This window comes from Prionailurus viverrinus, chromosome B1 (assembly GCF_022837055.1).
Source record: "Prionailurus viverrinus isolate Anna chromosome B1, UM_Priviv_1.0, whole genome shotgun sequence".
NCBI classification, from domain to species: domain Eukaryota; kingdom Metazoa; phylum Chordata; class Mammalia; order Carnivora; family Felidae; genus Prionailurus; species Prionailurus viverrinus.
In genome coordinates, this window is record NC_062564.1 from 16,045,425 (window position 1) to 16,062,588 (window position 17,164).

At 43.0% G+C, this 17,164-nt stretch overlaps 2 protein-coding genes across 5 annotated transcripts in view; one reads left to right on the forward strand and one right to left on the reverse strand.

The window, feature by feature from the left end:
• The first annotated feature begins 2,467 nt into the window (after positions 1 to 2,467).
• Positions 2,468 to 6,476, forward strand: SLC25A4 (solute carrier family 25 member 4). Its single transcript, XM_047855166.1, has 4 exons — positions 2,468 to 2,713; positions 4,040 to 4,526; positions 5,052 to 5,192; positions 6,029 to 6,476. The coding sequence occupies exons 1-4, from the start codon at positions 2,603 to 2,605 to the stop codon at positions 6,184 to 6,186; spliced, it is 897 nt and encodes a 298-aa protein (XP_047711122.1). The 5' UTR covers positions 2,468 to 2,602; the 3' UTR covers positions 6,187 to 6,476.
• A 5,352-nt stretch (positions 6,477 to 11,828) lies between these two features.
• Positions 11,829 to 17,164, reverse strand: part of CFAP97 (cilia and flagella associated protein 97) — a 51,386-nt gene continuing 46,050 nt past the window's right edge. For all 4 annotated transcript variants that reach the window (XM_047855156.1, XM_047855155.1, XM_047855157.1 and 1 more), the window contains exons 4-5: positions 16,303 to 16,453; positions 11,829 to 14,954 (exon numbers count right to left, since the gene is read on the reverse strand). In XM_047855156.1, coding sequence (XP_047711112.1) covers positions 14,827 to 14,954; positions 16,303 to 16,453 — 279 coding nt within the window. In that variant the 3' untranslated portion in view covers positions 11,829 to 14,826. The remainder of the gene's footprint in view (positions 14,955 to 16,302; positions 16,454 to 17,164) is intronic.

Below are 17,164 nucleotides of genomic sequence, written 5' to 3' on the forward strand. Positions count from 1 at the left end.
TCTCAGCCCCTCTCCTGCTCACTCTCTGTTTCTCTCTCTCAAAAATAAACATTAAAACAATTTTTTTTAAGTATCAAAAGAAAACAAAATGAACACTGCTCAACACATATTTATTGCTCCAAATATATAAAGAATTATAAATACAGAAACATACCCTGCTTTCACGCCATAGGCAGTCACTGAAGATTAAAAATTTACACAAAAGGGAAGCAAAAATAATATAAAAACAGGGAGGGGGACCAAAGCATAAGAGACTCATAAATATGGAGAACAAACAGAGGGTTCCTGGAAGAGGTGTGGGAGGGGGCATGGGCTAAATGGGTAAGGGGCATTATGGAATCTACTCCTGAAATCATTATTGCACTGTATGTTAACTAACTTGGATGTAAATAAATAAATAAATAAATAAATAAAGTAAAAAAAAAAAAAAGGTTAAAAAATTTTTAATTAAAAACAAATTTATATAAAAGGAAAACCCTGACAAGCTAAATGGAATCACATGGAGTATGTGCAGTTCCATAGCAAAGATGTGCAAATTAGAACTAATTAAATGGCACAAATAACTAAAAGATGCTTTTTTTTTTTAAGACAGTGTTGGAGGAGGATCCATAACCCATTGACCCTGCTGGCGGGCTGCATTATTTCTGAAGAGCAACTTCTCAATATGTAGCAAGAGCTAAAAATCTTTTAAGGCATTTAATCTGTTCCACTTTAGGAAGGAGAAAAGAGAAGGAAAGATCACAAAGGGGAAAATGAACTTTGTGCAAGTATGTAACAGCATTATTTTTCATCGTAAAAATAAGAAACATCTCTAACGCATAAGGAAAATGGTTTAGGCAACTGCTCAATGTTAGCAGAATGGAACGCAGTACACTATTATGTGCATTTTGTTGATCCATGAAAATCTGTATGTGAAGCTGTAACAAATAAAGCTCAACAAGGGATAAATATGTCCACTGCTAAACTGTTAGTTTCTTGGGAGAATGAACCATCTCATAGTGAATGCACAGGGCCAAACTTTGTTCCTAGTACACTATAAATGCGCGTGACTGTTGAATGAATGCATAAATGGCTTTTCCATTTATGCTGAATTCTTAACCTTCTGCCTGCTCTGACCTTGGTAAACGTGCATTTGCTTGCCTTCATACTGCTCACCTAGCTTTCTGGACTCTTGCCTGCCCGACCTCAGATAAATGCATACCCTTTGTGGTCCCGGCACCCAACCAGTGACCTCTCTCTACTGAAGTTTCCATACCCAGGGCGTCACACAGCTGCAGTTCAATTACCTAACATGAGGTCTGCATTCATCAGCAAGCTTGTGAAAAAATGCATAAACTTTGTCAAATGTACAAACATGGGAAGAAACTTGAGTGAAGCGTTTAGAGTTAAAAGCCAATTGCAATCATTCTAGGGGAAGGAACAGCTGTATTTGTAAACCTGCATGATTATATGAACGGCCTACAAAAAAAAAAAAAAAAAAGGAAAATCAAAGCTCATAGTAATACATTAAAAAAAAAACCCAACAACCCGACACGAAGTTGCAATCAGTTTCCTAAGACTAGAGAGCATATGTCCCAGGTGCCTATTAAAAAGGGGCAAATACAGTCAAGGATTCGACCTTCTCTTACTCGATACCACACTCACCCAGCAACTCCAATGGAAAGGCTAACAGCAGTGACCCTCAAGAAGCCGACAGCTGCCTGAGAACATTCTGCCCAGAAAATGTCCTGAGATTCCGTTGACAGCAAAACAGCACATTAAGCCCTTAAGGGATTTTCAAAAGAAGTGTCCTGTAAGGCCCCCGTTCTTGGAGTCCCCCCTGCACTCGACCTTTCCTGGTGGCATTGAATGCCAGGACGTAAGTATTTCATGGTAGGATCAATGATTGAATGACTGAATGGAGGGAAGAGGGGATTCGGCAGGTTGCCAGATTATGAGGTAATCACAGCATCAAGCGACGTTAGCATTTATTTTGGAGGATCTTGGTTTATTTTCGAGAGCACGCAACTCCGAAGGGGCTCAAATCCAAGCAGTGAGCCTGGTGAGGGAAACCGTTAGGAGGAAGGGGGGGGGGGGATCCCCAGCCTGAAATCCCTTGGCTAGGAGCGGGTCCCGTGCAGGCCCGAGGTTAAAGCAAGCCCTGCTTGAGGCGTCGGTCCCCAGGTCGGCCCCAGCCTAAGCCTCCTTGTGCTATAAATACAGCGGCCCACATGCTGCGGAGACATGGTGTTCCCTCCGCTCGCCGGGACAGATAACATGAATTTGCCCTTTAAACGTCCCAAGCCGAAGGCACAGCCCCCGGCCCACCCCTGCCTCCCGGAAGCGCCTTCGCCCCGGTTGCCCTCTGCCGAGGAGGGGGACGGCGAGGGGGTGTCCAGGCACCTGCCCAGCCAATGCGCACGGCGCGCACGGCCCCGGGGTCCCTCCTCCTCTCGCGAGAGACTGGGCGGGGGATATAAGGAGGGCTGCGGGGCGACGCGAGCGGCCCCTTCGCGTCGCGCAGGGACGGAGAGCGGGCGGCCGTGCCTGGCCGGGCGGAGGCGAGAGCGAGAGCGCGAGCGCGAGCGCGGCTCCCGGAGGCTGTGTGCGCCCGGCTGTCACCATGACTGATCACGCCTTGAGCTTCCTGAAGGATTTCCTGGCCGGCGGCGTCGCCGCTGCCGTGTCCAAGACCGCGGTCGCCCCAATCGAGAGGGTCAAACTGCTGCTGCAGGTAAGGACGGCGCGGGCGCGGCGCGGCGCGGCCAGCCTGGTGCGGGCCCGGCGGGGCGCGCGGGGCGCGGGCGAGCTGCGGCGGCGCGGGGGCGCGCGGGCGCGGGGCCGGGCCGGCCGCCGCAAATCTGTGCTAGGCCACAGGCTCCGCCGCCCGGCCTACTGGAAGGGGAAGGTGCCCTCTGCGTAGAGACAGGTCCAGCGTCAGTAGCAGATTCCTGGTGTCGGGTGGCGCCCTGCGTTCGAGTGTCTATATATGGAAAGCCACCCCGAGTGGGTTACCGCCAGCCAGATCCTGCTCCTGGGACGGCACTGACGCTCCGCTTAGGCCTCATAGGTCGGCCTCACCTTTTGATTTTCAGTGTTCGTTGCACCTTTTCCCCCGTGCATCCACCGTCTACAATAAAAACCTCAAAATAATTGTTACTCAAAAGCCAGCTTACTGTGACCCATGCACTAATGCTGTAGGCTGACATATATATTATTTATCTTTGCATAACCTCTGTAAGGAATTTTCTCCCCGGTTTCGCAGCGGAAGAAACAGGTTTTGAGAGATTAAGTAGCAGTTTTTAGAATAAATTCAGATTCTCTTACCCGGTCCCCAAATCTTTTCCTCTGCAGCCTGATCTCTGGTTTATCATCATCTCCATCGTGTTTTTCTCTACTTAACCCGAAGGCAAGGGCCCCTCAATGAGAAACTGGGCCTCCTCAGTTTGGGAGTCAAAATTATCATCAAGAAAAACCCCAACAAACTGCTCACTTGCAAACAGCAACAGACCCCTCAATAATTAATTACTTGGATAATCTGCTTGAAATTTTTCACGCTCTAATATCTGGTGGATTTATTCTCCTTCTTCTGTTAGAGCATCTAGTACTCAGAGATCCTGGTCTCCAGGGAGACTCCGTGAAATTGAGGAATCATTAGCTCCTGCCCATCCTGTCTGTTAAATTAGAGCAGGGGCCCTTTAGGGCAGGGCCCTTTACCTCCCTTTCAGCCCCCAGTACAGTTCCGGAACCTAGGGAAAATGCAGTGCATACATGACTCTCTTTACAATGAAATCTTTTCAGTTTATTTGGGGAAGACCCGTTGCTCTCAAATGCCCTGATAAGTGGGGCAAAATTGTATTTTTTTGGCTTGTTATCCAAGTAGCCGACATATTTATTTGGACTTGATATCTGATTTCCCCATTTATTTAAGAAAGAAAATCAGGGAATGGTAAGCATTCATTTTCCTCCTATCCTCCTTCCATCCCCCCCCCCCCCCCCCTGCCCTGCTCTGGCCGTCCTCACCCAATTCCTTCCGCCCTCCCCTCTCCTCCCCCCACAGGTCCAGCATGCCAGCAAACAGATCAGTGCTGAGAAGCAGTACAAAGGGATCATTGATTGTGTGGTGAGAATCCCCAAGGAGCAGGGCTTTCTCTCCTTCTGGAGGGGTAACCTGGCCAACGTGATCCGTTACTTCCCCACCCAAGCTCTCAACTTCGCCTTCAAGGACAAGTACAAGCAGATCTTCCTGGGGGGCGTGGACCGGCATAAGCAATTCTGGCGCTACTTTGCCGGTAACCTGGCTTCCGGTGGGGCAGCTGGGGCCACCTCCCTCTGCTTTGTCTACCCACTGGACTTTGCTAGGACCAGGTTGGCTGCCGACGTGGGCAAGGGTGCTGCCCAGCGTGAGTTCAGTGGTCTGGGCGACTGTCTCACCAAGATCTTCAAGTCTGATGGCCTGAAGGGTCTCTACCAGGGTTTCAGCGTCTCTGTCCAGGGCATCATTATCTACAGAGCTGCCTACTTTGGAGTTTATGATACTGCCAAGGGTGAGCGAGGGGCCTCAGGGGGTGCGGAGTGGGGAGGAGGAAGGTCCCTAGGGGTCTGTCACTCACAGAGGACCTTCTATTTATTAATCTTGGGTTTTTTCTCCCCTAGCCCCTGGGCTAAACTGAAGCTTCTGAATGAGGTGGTATGGTGTGGATAAATGGCTAAAGGGCTCTCCTTGTCCTCTACTGAAATAAACTCTGGCCTGGAGTTACTCAGAGAGGGAGAAGGGGAGCCTGCTTCCCCCTTGCCACAGCTCTGTCACTCACGACTTGGAACTCGGGGACCTCCTTCACATGCCCTGTTCCTTGGGCAGAACTCGGGGTTCCCTGGATCCCGAGGGCAGCCCCCGGCTTTGGCTGGCTGCCTGGTTATTTGTGAGGCGCCCCACAAAGGTCAGGTCCTTCCAGAAGGGTAGGGCATGGAGGTGGAGGCATGGTAGCCTCTTCTCCATCCCTTCCTGCTTTTTGCTGAGCTGCTGAGAGAAATCACTTCATAGCCATTTGGCTTCTTGCCTCTGCACACAGGGATGTTGCCTGACCCCAAGAATGTGCACATTATTGTGAGCTGGATGATTGCCCAGAGCGTGACAGCGGTCGCGGGGCTGGTGTCCTACCCCTTTGACACTGTCCGCCGTAGGATGATGATGCAGTCTGGCCGGAAAGGGGGTAAGCTTGACACCTGTGGGTCTCTCATTTCTCTGCCCAAGGAGAACACCAGTCAGTGCTCCTTCCAGTCTTCACTCTTCTCCTTGTTAAAATGATGGGATAAGGACTTAGGAAAGAAAACTTACAATCAGTACCCCCTCGCACGGTCAGCTGGTCCTTTAGAGAAGAGAATTTGCTTTTCTCGAAGGGATAAGAACATCAAAAATGAGATGTCGAGATGTGACTCGGCTAGTATTATAGAGGCCTTAGGCCCTCTTCCCTTAGGGCCTGGGTACAGAACCACAGAAAATGAATTAATTAGTTTATTTAAAAATAATTCTTGCTTCTGTCATCTTGCTACTATAGGTGTTAGTGGGAGAGGATGTTTTTGTTGGGTGAGATGGCCTGAAGCGGTTTTGGCTGCCACAGATCGAAACATAGGAAATTGCCATTTTTGAGGTCAAAAAGTCAAACCTTAGTGCCATATGGTTCAGCTTAATAGCTGTGTCTCTTTTAACGGTGTCCTCTTGGCCAGCAGAATCTGAGACTCCACCTGTTTTCTCACCCATAAAAAAGGGACCATCTAGCTTCATACTTCCCGCTCCACCCGATCCCCTGATTGTACAGCTTGACCACGTGTGGGTGAGCTGGTTAATCGCCCCAGTTCTTCACTTGATCTTGGGTTGAAGGAGTAGGCTTGACAAAAGATGCTGCCTGCTAGTTATGCAAGGAAGGGGGTGTTTAGCAGGATGCCTAGAGCTGAAGTGACTGACTTTTCTAACTGTGCAGATGTCTTTCAGAGGAAAAGCCTCTTTTCTCCAGAATTCTGGAGCCCTTACCGACATTTGTTTCCACAGCGGATATTATGTACACTGGGACGGTGGACTGCTGGAGGAAGATTGCAAAAGATGAGGGAGCCAAGGCTTTCTTCAAAGGTGCCTGGTCCAATGTGTTGAGAGGCATGGGCGGAGCTTTCGTATTGGTATTGTATGATGAGATCAAAAAATACGTCTAATGTAATCAAAACTCAAGTTCATTGGTTCCAGATCCATTGTGTGGTTTAATAGACTTTTCCTATGGGAAGTAAAAAAGATAGATCTGGGATAAAACCAGACTGAAAGGAATACCTCAGAAAAAAATGCTTCATCGAGTGTTCATTAAACCACAGATGTATTTTGTATTTATTTTACATTTAAATTCCCACGTCAGATATAAAATAACTTATCATACTTGTACAATTAACTGAAGAACTGATAATGAAGAAGATAACCTAATGTGACACCCCAATAAAGACCACTTAACACACCTTGTTTTACTGAGTTCTTACTAACTGCTGTGTGGATTTAAAAATAAGACCAGCAATGCAGATCTCCTAGCAGGAGTCGTTTATAACTCTGTGGCCCAGCTTCTGAATGTCAGATATCATAGTATGTATCTTATGAGTACCTACAATGCTTCAAGTTGGGCTTTCACACTTTAAGTTTATGCGCTTTCTGTCTTGCCTCATACCATGGTGCTTGAGGCTCCAACATGGTGGCATGGATCATAGCTTTCAGAATCCCACCTTATTTTATGTGCTTTCGTGCAATCTCCAGGGACTCTGAGGGTATACACTGAGCAGTTTCAAGAATTTTGTGAGATTAGGGAATGTTCTGTCTTAGTGCCTTTAGAGAACTGTGATACTTCAATCTCACAAGCGGACACCATTCATTGAGAGTCAGTTAACAGGTTAGTATTTAATACCTGTTAGGCTCTGTGGAAGACGGGAATTCATTCTGAAAGCAGCTTAAACGCGGGTAGGGAGAGGAGTGAAATGGCCATTACTAAATAATGTAATGTCTACTATAATCTTGGTTGAGTAGGACTAGAAGGGGGCAGATGAAATGTGGGGAGTGGCAGGAGATGTGGGCCTGAAAGAAAACAGCTAGAGTTAGATACACGGGTATAGAAAGGACCCGCCAGCAGTCTTCTCTGTGACAATTTAGCAAGATCCGGAGGCATAGACAGTTTTGGATTTGACTCTCATAAGTTGGTGAGCAAGAGAAAAGTCAGGACACTTTCCAGTTGGAAAGTACTTTTGGTTCTGAAGTCCAAATAGTTGATGCAGCTCTAGCTTGTTAGCCATTCGCTGGAAACCAGTCCCTGCGTCCGAGGCCAAGCTTGGAAGGCAGGCACACGTCTTGTGTATCTTTCCTGGGGGGTGGTTTGAGGGGGGTGCGCCTCTGCACCTTCTGTTCCTTACCCTCCTTCCCAGGCTCTTGTGCCTACTCACTCTTCCTCCCAAGGACAAAAACTCACTGCTTGTTCTGCCACGGTAGCCGAGGTTACATCTGTCCTAATGTAGTGTATATCTATGCCGATGGAAACAGGCTAAGGAACTACAAAGAAAGTCTCTCGATCCCATTTCAAGTCCAGGTCACAAACATGTAGCGTTTGGGGCCTTCTGGATACGTTATCCTCATGTTGTTTTCATCCTTAGGATATGAATGGTCCAAATTCCGGTGCTGATGGAGAGGAAAGAAAAGCAGGCCAGGCTAGTAGGGCAGATACTTTTGTGGAGTGTTATCTTCAAGTAAGGCCAGCAGCCCTTGCAGTATTTTGAAACCTAAGAATAGGTGACGGAGGAGCCATGAAACACAGCTGGGAACTGAAAGCAACGAATGATCAGTGAGTCTTCCTAGACCAACCAAGGACTGAAATTGTTTTCCAGTCTTTAACTGGGTCCTCCCTGGCATGGGACGGTAAATGGAGAAGAGGAATCCCATTTATTAAATAGTAACACGTTATCTGCCTTCTGCACGTGACCCAGATGTCAGCTTCACCCCCCCCCCCCTTTTTTTTTTTGCTAAAGTTACCTCTACTGCCCTGGGGGAAAGGAGATCTGCTTAAAGAGAAGAGCCAGAGCATACTGACTCAGTTCCTCCTTCCAGCTACTCCATTCACCAGGAACTCCCAGAACTAAGCCTCTGTCAGAATTGCTGTCATCTGGTTGGGGACATCCTGTCTTTACAAATCCTCTCACTGCACTGTCACTGGGCAAAGCTGTCACACTTGAAAGTCTGAGAAGATGAAAAGGGTTTACATTAAACTAACAACTCAGAATTGAGTGTCCTCCCCCCAGGAATTTCTTACTAGCCCCCTTTCCTGCAAAACTTCCTCCCTAAATGCAGCCCTCTTACCTACCACCCACGCCCCGGTGCCAAAAAAAAAGCACTTTTCCTTTTTAATGTATTTTCTCCTTTACAGGCTCACCTGTAGGCATCTTCTTTTTAGCCACCTTATTTTATATTTTGAGTCTAGGAGAAAAACCATGGAAGATGACAGAGGTTAGCCCATGATGGTAACATTTACAAACTTGCCTCAACTGTTCTGTTTAAATCTCAACTGTTTCCTTTCCATTTTACTTTGTATAAAATAACGCAGCACGGCTTGTGCTGAGGCAAAATTTACAAACACCTACAACGTGCAGGGCTGGGAGGGAATGGAAGCTCTCCTAGGGCAGTGATCCTTATTTTTCTCGCTGCCACGTGCCTGGAGCCTCGAAGGGTGCCTGGGAACAGATACTGTTTAGTGTTTGTTGAATGCAAGAATGAGGAAAACATGCACCCACAAAGAACCAGCAGAATATCTGGGGAAGGGCAAGTCCTCCAGTTTGGGGGAATCCTCAACATGTATAGCAAGGGGACAAGCATGTGGGGGCATATAATGGATGGAAATTTCTGGCTGCCTTACATTCAATTTTCAAGTCTTTAAAAATACATTTTTACAAAGTTCATGCCATGAATTCCTTTTAAAAGTTTTGTTTCTCTTGATTGTCAGTTTTTAATCAATCCATGATAAAGTACAGTTGACCCTCATTGAAGATCATGTATTTGCAAACTGGCCTCCTCTTAAAATTCTATTTCTAACCTCTCTGTGTTCATTCTTGGGTATGCACCGAGTGGCGAAAAACGGGTCAAACAAGGCCAGATAGGATCTGCCCTCTAGTTTCAGCTGCCATACTTTTTTTTTTTTAAATTTTTTTTTAACGTTTATTTTTGAGACAGAGAGAGACAGAGCATGAACGGGGGAGGGGCAGAGAGAGAGGGTGACACAGAATCTGAAACAGGCTCCAGGCTCTGAGCAGTCAGCACAGAGCCCGACGCGGGGCTCGAACTCACATACCGCGAGATCGTGACCTGAGCCGAAGTCGGACGCTTAACCGACTGAGCCACCCAGGCGCCCCAGCTGTCATACTCTTAAGAAAGAGGCCTTTACATTTCTGTGTTTTGTCGATGATTTCACTGTTTAAAATGGCCCCCCAGCACAGTACTGAAGTGATGTCTTGGGTTCCTAAGTACAAGAAGGCAGTGATGTTCCTTATGGAGAAAATATGTGTGCTAGCTAAGCTTCCTTCAAGCATGAGACATATACAACAATCTATAAAGAGCCACTGAAGGGGGACACCTGGGTGGCTCAGGTGGTAGAGCACGTGACTCAATCTCAGGATCTCGAGTTCAAGCCCCTTGTTGGATGTGGAGCCTACTTTAAAAAAAAAAAAAAAAAAGCCGCTGAGCTTTTTGTGCAGGGAAGTGACATGATCAAATTTCCATTGCAGCACTTTGGCACCAGTGTAGACAATGACTTGGGGGACAAGGAGATAGCAGCGGAAACAAAAGAGCAATATAACAGCAAGGCTAAGAAGGGGCTTGGAGTGCTGGTTAAAAGAAGCCAGAGGGAAGAGGCTAGGCTCACCCTCAGGCTTCTGTCATGGGTATGAAAAGACAATAGGATCATGTTAATCACCATCCCCGACCCTGGAAAGGACACAGTGGGGGAAAAGAAAATTGGGCTGCTTCATTAGACAGTGGGCCAAACACCTTCAGGTTCAAGATCAGCACAAGTCATTTGTCAGTTTCACCGTAAGATCTAAGAATTTTCTTCAAAAACAAGTGGGTTTGTGGTTTATAAAGGTTTCCATATTGGCAGACTAGGTAAGTGCAAACCAATGCTCCCTCTGAAAACTACTAGAAAAGGGATTCAAACTAATATTTAAAATAAAAATCTGCTCGAAAGCACTGGAGAACTAATAAGGCATGTGATATTATGGGGCCAATGCCAAGATCTGAACCCACAGAAGTGAGCCTAGTATTTGGGGGTCAGTTTTCCCCATGGAGTATCTTCAAATTGTGGAAAACATAGCTGCAGTGCTGAGCAACTAGAAACAATTTGAAAGACCTCTTGAGGGAAAAGGGACAAAAACCAGAACCCAGGGCCTTCCAAGAAAGGGGAGCCCTAGATAAACACCCATTTGGACTGGGACCCCCGAAGGGTGACACTGTGACAATAAGGGAACTGGAAGCCTGCAGTCACTGATGCCGACTCAATCTCTGTTTTAATGCGATTTGCAACTTCGAGCACCCTGCTGCCTGCCAGAAGCAAAAGTAAATCCTGTCTGGAAGAAAACACCATTCAGAGCAGGGGTCAACAAACTCTTTCTCTGAAAGACAAGGCAGTAAATATTTTAGGCTTTGTTGGCCAGATGGTCTTTGACACATTGGCTTTGCTGTATTGCAAAAGCAGCCTTGGACGAGAAAATGAATAACCATGGCTGTGTTCCATAAAAGTTATGTACACACACTGAAATGTGAATTGCATAATATTCACGTTACAAATATTCTTCTGATTAATAAAAAAACATTTAAAAAGGTAAAAGCCTTTGAAACCTGGCTGGCTCAGAGGCTTTAAACTTGCAGACCCCTGATGTAGAGTTTTAAGATCTTTCTACAATTTTTCATATAAACCAAAAACACAAACATAACTTTAAAACATCCTATTAAAAATATATTCTAGGAGCGCCTGGGTGGCTCAGTCAGTTAAGACACTGACTCTTGATTTTGGCTCAGGTCATGAGCTCACAGTTCGTGCGATGGTACCCCGCCACATGTTGGTCTCTGAGCTGGGCACGGAGCCTTCTTAAGATTCTCAGTCTCTCAGTCTCTCTGTGTCTGTCTCTCTCTCCCCCCTCCTCCTCTGTCCCTCCTCCACTTGTGTGCCTGTGCACTGTCTTAAATAGATAGATAGATAAATAAATAAATAAATATAAAAATAAAAATATATTCTAAAGAGCCCATGGGTTAAAAAGTAGAAATCACAATGGAAACTCAAAAATATTTTGAACTTAATGAAAATAAAAAAGGCTGTGGGCACCTGGCTGACTCAGAAGAGCATGTGACTCTTGATCTGGGGGTTGTGAGTTCAAGCCCCACATCGGGCACAGAGTTTACTTAAAAAAAAAAAAAAAGCCTGAACATCAGTGAACTACACATCCATTTCAAGTAATTAGAAAAATAATGGCAAATTAAACCTAAAGAATAAAGCTGGAAGCCAATAATTAAGGTAACAGTAGAATTCTTTCTTGAAAAAGAGACAACAATGCCAAATGAACCGCATGACTAAAAGGGAAAGGTAAGGAGCACCTGGGTGGCTCAGTCAGTTGAGTGTCTGACTTGGGCTCAGGTGATGATCCCGCAGTCCATGAGTTTGGGCCCCGCGTCAGGCTCTGTGCCGACAGCCTGGAGCTCCAGTTATCTTTTGTTCTTTCTATCTTCACTATGTCAAGCTAATTCTTCAGGCTTAAAACACGTAACAGATGGGGAAGTTAAAAAAAGATGTTGATTTTTAAGTTTATTACTAATCTTTATTCATGGAAATAAAGTAGCCATTAGCATTAAGCACATTTCCTAGGATGGTATACAATCATTTGTAGGTTAAGATTTTGGCGTTTAAGATATTAAACATCTTATAAATTTAATTATTAAAATATAATAAATTCAACTGTGTCTCCAACTTATACTGGCCATAACACTTTGCATAGTGTGCAGTGCCTGAATCTGAACAGGAGAAGCGCACACGTATCACGATGACCTCTTTCTAAAGTTGCTCCCGTACCATTTTTGGACACTGGGTTAATGGTTTGAGAACTGCATTACACTACATTTTTATATAAGCAAACCAGAAAACTTTTATTCGGAGTAGTAGCTAAGAAAGCAGCCTTTTAATGGAGACTGAACAAAGTAGGGAAAGTGTGAGATAAAATAGGTATCCCTTAGGAAATAATCTCAATAGTTCAAAATCTCTCATAAAATCTTGTTAAAATGGAGGCAACATTAGTTGAACATTTGACAGATAGGAAAATAACTCTCAATAAGAATCTTGCCTGATAATTTTAGATTCTGGATTATAACTTCCAGTTGCAGATGTAAATTTCCAAAGTATATATATTAGGTCCAAGTGAACCTAATATGTAGTGGTGCTAGGTGATCCTTCACCTTTTAGAAGTTCTTGAAAATAAAAATAGTACACTTACGATTCCTTCATAAAAGTGTCCCTTAAACCTTCAAAGTAGCTTGGCTTATATCAGAAAATAGTGTATTCTTCCACTCCTATCCTTCTATTTTTACTTATCGTATATAAGCACTCATGACGACAGACCTGTGAATTCTGCTTTGAAAGGACGAACATTGCTGCTCGGAATTCCCAACTTTTACTCCAAGTTGGATCCCAGCTATCAGCGATACTTTGATGAACCCGCCGTCAAAGCAGTAAAAACTGAAGGCATGAAATTAGTATCTAAAATCCAAATATAGCTTGATCTATAAAAATGATGTGTTGTAATCCTGACCTATGACAGCAAAGGCCATATAAAATATATTCAGAGACTAATGTCATGAACATAAAAGGTTTATATTTTTATATATCTATATCTAGATATCTATATCAATCTATCTATATATATCTATATCTAGATATAGATATATATAGATAGATATTCCCTAACAACTTAAAAATCAATTTCTAAAAACTGGCTTACCATATCAGGCGGGTGTCCAAATTCGGCATTACCTTATCTCTTCTTAAAGATAAGTTGTTATACAAACATTAAAAGTGCAGTAAGCTAAACACAAAAGAAAACAAAACACCCCTGGTTTAGCAGAGCTAAAGTTAATAAATAAAGCAGAGTGCTAAATGATGTAAAAACGTGGGCACCAGAAGAGAGCTTCAAATAGCAATGAATGAACATTATAGCCCAAAGAAAGAAGCAGAAAAATCTGTCAGGTTGTGTTCACATGAATTTTTTTCAACACCACTGTTGCCACACTTCACAGGCCCTATCTTCTGACAAAATCTATCAATGCCAACTTAAGACCAAGAAATTCTGAATAGATATTTAGCAACATGACGTTTGGCTTACTGCCCAAGGTGGTTAGAAAAGTAAGTTCAGTCCACATGCTACAAAAGCTTGAGTTAACTTGGAAAAACAAACAACAAATATTATCACGGCTACAGAGCAAGAACTCACATTAAAAAAAGCAAGATTTGGCATTTAATATGGAAACTTCCCAGTATATGAAATGAGAGCCCACAGATCGACAGAGAAATATTCTGATTTGTCAACTATATGACACCCTATTTGCCCTTACTAATTCCATTAAGATTACTAGGATTTGCAAAGTGGGACTGGCAAAAATGGTTCTGCCAGAATTCAACTCAAAAGCCCCAACCAAACAAGAAAATTAGCTGACATCATTTAAAGTAGCCTCAACAAAATGTGTGCTATTTCTCCTCTACCATTCATATTTTAATTTTCTTTCTCAGTCCTTAAAAATAGTAGCTGGAATTTCCAAAGCTTTAAGACCACACATTTCTTATTTATCTCCTCTCTGAATATAGTAAACACTGAAACGTAACACAACTTGTTAACAGTATCACTTAAAACACTGTTCTGACACAACTCAGGATCTGCTTCTTGCCTTTTCAAACTGGTGGTGCTATTGTGCTCGACAAATAGTTGCTTTTGCTTGTGGTGATCTGGTCCTTGGACAACCTATTCACAACGTAGCGGACTGTGACTCTAAAGTCTACCTCATTTCTCAGAATCGTTAGTGGTACTTTACCTGAATGTGTAAGAACGTGGAAGAGAAGGAGCTTGCTTCCAAGATGAACTTTCTAATACTCACAGTTTGAAACGGTTTGGAATGGTTGATCACATTTTTAAGATCTAACTCAGCACACTTACTCATATGGAGGTAGTAGATGCCTTTGGTCAATCACAAGGGCTGCCCTAGTACAAGCTTCTCTCAGTCTGCTCACCAAATCTAAATCAGCTCCACCAATGGAAACAAATTTCAAGTTTCGTTTCACAGTAAGTATACAATCAAGTCTTACAATCAAATTAAGAGTTATACCACCTGAATTCTGGAGCAAAGAGAAAACAGTTATATTTAGGAGCTACGATCATGGTTTAAAACTTATAAAAAATTAAAAAAAAAACATAAAACAAGAACAACATAGTTAACATCTTGGGTCCAACATACAGTGTGATATTATCACAACTGTTTTGTCAGTGTAAGAGCTGAATCATTTTCTATGTTGAGAAAATATACATGCATACTACCATTTTTCTATCAAATACATATACCTCTCATAGAAATACATCCTCACAGGAAACACTGATTTTACATTAAACTGTTTTTTTAAACAATTTTGCATTGAATTACAATAAAATTACAACTCGTAAATTTTACATTATAGACGTTTACACAGAGAATTATAATAATATACAAGAGCACTTCAGTAAGAACTGGATGAACAATGTTTAAAGTAAAAAGAGTTTTTATAACCAAGCTGTACGAACATTAGGGGGCTTAGGTCTTAGCAACAGGCCACTGGATGTGTCAAAAACTGGTCGCTCACTCTTACAACTGAGACCACTGGTAGCACTGGATGTTCTAGAAGCTCCTCCTGAAAATATATGAAGAACAAGAAATAATTTTATTTAAACTAAATACATCCATTAACCCTTGATAAACTTCCTCTCCTAATTTAAAGTTCAGAATAAATTTTTCTTCCCTATCTCACATGAATTTTTAGTAGTTTAGTATGATTCTCAAACAGGAATGCACTTCAGAACTCCCTGTGGAAATTAAAAATAATAATAAACATGCCCGGACTCTACATTGGGGGGGTTCAGATTCAACAGATTTGGGATGGGAATACATGTTTTAAAAAGCTGCTCAAATGATTCAAGCAATAAAAGAAGCCACTTTATATAACTATTTACAAATTTGTTCAAGAAATAATTAACCATGTTCAAGGCATAATGCCGAGTATGAATTACTGGATTAAGACCCTATGTCAGTCAATGACTATAGCAAGGAAGTGACGCTTGAAGAATGAGATGAATGAATGGATTCACTAGTCATTTGAGTGTTTAAGACTCACAAGAGCACTGGGAAGTTGGGATGTCATAGGTGGTTACAGCTTTCTTCTAACATTGGCTTCTCTCTCACTCTTTTTTTTTTTTTTTTTTTTTTTAACATTTATTTTTGAAGGACACAGAGTGTGAGCAGGGCAGGGGCAGAGCGGGAAGAAGACACAGAATCTGAAGCAGGCTCCGGGGCTCTGAGCTATCAGCACAGAGCCTGACCTGGGGCTGGAATTCACGAACAGTGAGATCATGACCTGAGCTGAAGCCGGGTGCTTAACCCAGTGAGTCACCCAGGTGCCTCGGCTTCTTTTTTTATGGTTTAGAATGCACACATGGAGCGACAGCATAAACTTCCTGTGTCACACACCCTAGCACGAGGTGGCCACTCCATGCTACATTCTGTGGGACGCGCCACTAGCTGGGTGTGTGTTGATCACAGGTCAGGCATTAGGAGGGATTATATGTGATGACTCTACAGACTGCTGATTCCTGTTTTAGTTAACCAGTGAGGAAGACAAAGCACATATAGGGGCGGGAGGCTATTACCAATAATCCTTAGCTTGTTAGGGGGAATGTCTCAGCCACTTTTAAACAGCGTTATCTATTCATTTCTTCCTCTAACAAATGTAATAAAGTGTCTACTACTGAAGACAGTATTGATATTTTCAACCGTTTTTCTTGTTTCTTTCCTGTGCTACTATTACATGCTGTGAGTGAAACCTGAAGTTGAGTGAACTAACACAAGAGAAGAGCATACTAGTGAAAAATAATACAATGCCTTCCAGAAGTCAGCCATTTTCAAACTCTATCCAAGAACATAAGTTATATTTTTTAAAAAGGATACAATACACACAAGAACAAAATAATTCTGAGCATGCTTACTTAACGGGCTATACTGGCCAAGAGTTGATCTCACTCGTCTGGTGGATGGTGATGAGCTGAGATAACCCATATTGCGATGATAGTCCATCAGTTGTTCAGAGCGTTTCATACCAACTGTTGGTTTCACAGATTCAAGTCTTTTCAATAGAGCCTTCATTTAAAGACAATTCAAAAGTCAACGTTAGATAGAAGTGATAGCAATAACTCAGGAAAACAACAGCAGTAAGTTTTTAAAAAGGCACTTTAAAATATTTAATTCCAGCACAGTTAACATTAAAGTGTTGTATTAGTTTCAGGTGTAGAATATAGTGATTCACCAATTCTGTTATTTGGTGCTCATTATGATAAACGTACTGTTAATCCCCTTCACCTATTTCACCTGTCTCCCCACCTCCCCTCTGGCAACCATCAGTTTGTTCTCTATAGTGAAGAGTCTGGTTTTTTGTTTGTCTCTTTTTCCCCCTTTGTTTGGTTTCTTAAATCCCACATAGAAGTGAAATCATATGGTATTTGTCTTTATCTGACACACTCAGCATAATACTCCCTAGCTCTATCCACATTACAAATGGCAAGATTTCATTATTTTTAATGGTTAAGTAATATTCCATTGTATATATACCATGCCTTTCTTATCCATTCATCTATTGATGGACCCTTGAGCTGCTTCCATAGTTTGGCTATTGTAAATAATGCTGCAATAAATATAGGGGTACAGATAGCTCTTCAAATTAGTGTTAAATCAGTAAATACTTAATAGAAATTTATGAAATAAAGATTTTAAAATCACTTTTGAGATGCTATGTGAAAAAATATTTCAAATAATATACTTTCAGGAAAATCTAAGGGTTTGGGGCACCTGGGT

Bases quoted from the DNA above. Each gene is read 5' to 3' on its own strand.
- SLC25A4 (XM_047855166.1), top strand. From the start codon at position 2,603: ATGACTGATCACGCCTTGAGCTTCCTGAAGGATTTCCTGGCCGGCGGC. The intron at 2,714-4,039 runs GTAAGGACGGCG...CTCCCCCCACAG, and splicing joins GGGTCAAACTGCTGCTGCAG to GTCCAGCATGCCAGCAAACA. The intron at 4,527-5,051 runs GTGAGCGAGGGG...CTCTGCACACAG, and splicing joins AGTTTATGATACTGCCAAGG to GGATGTTGCCTGACCCCAAG.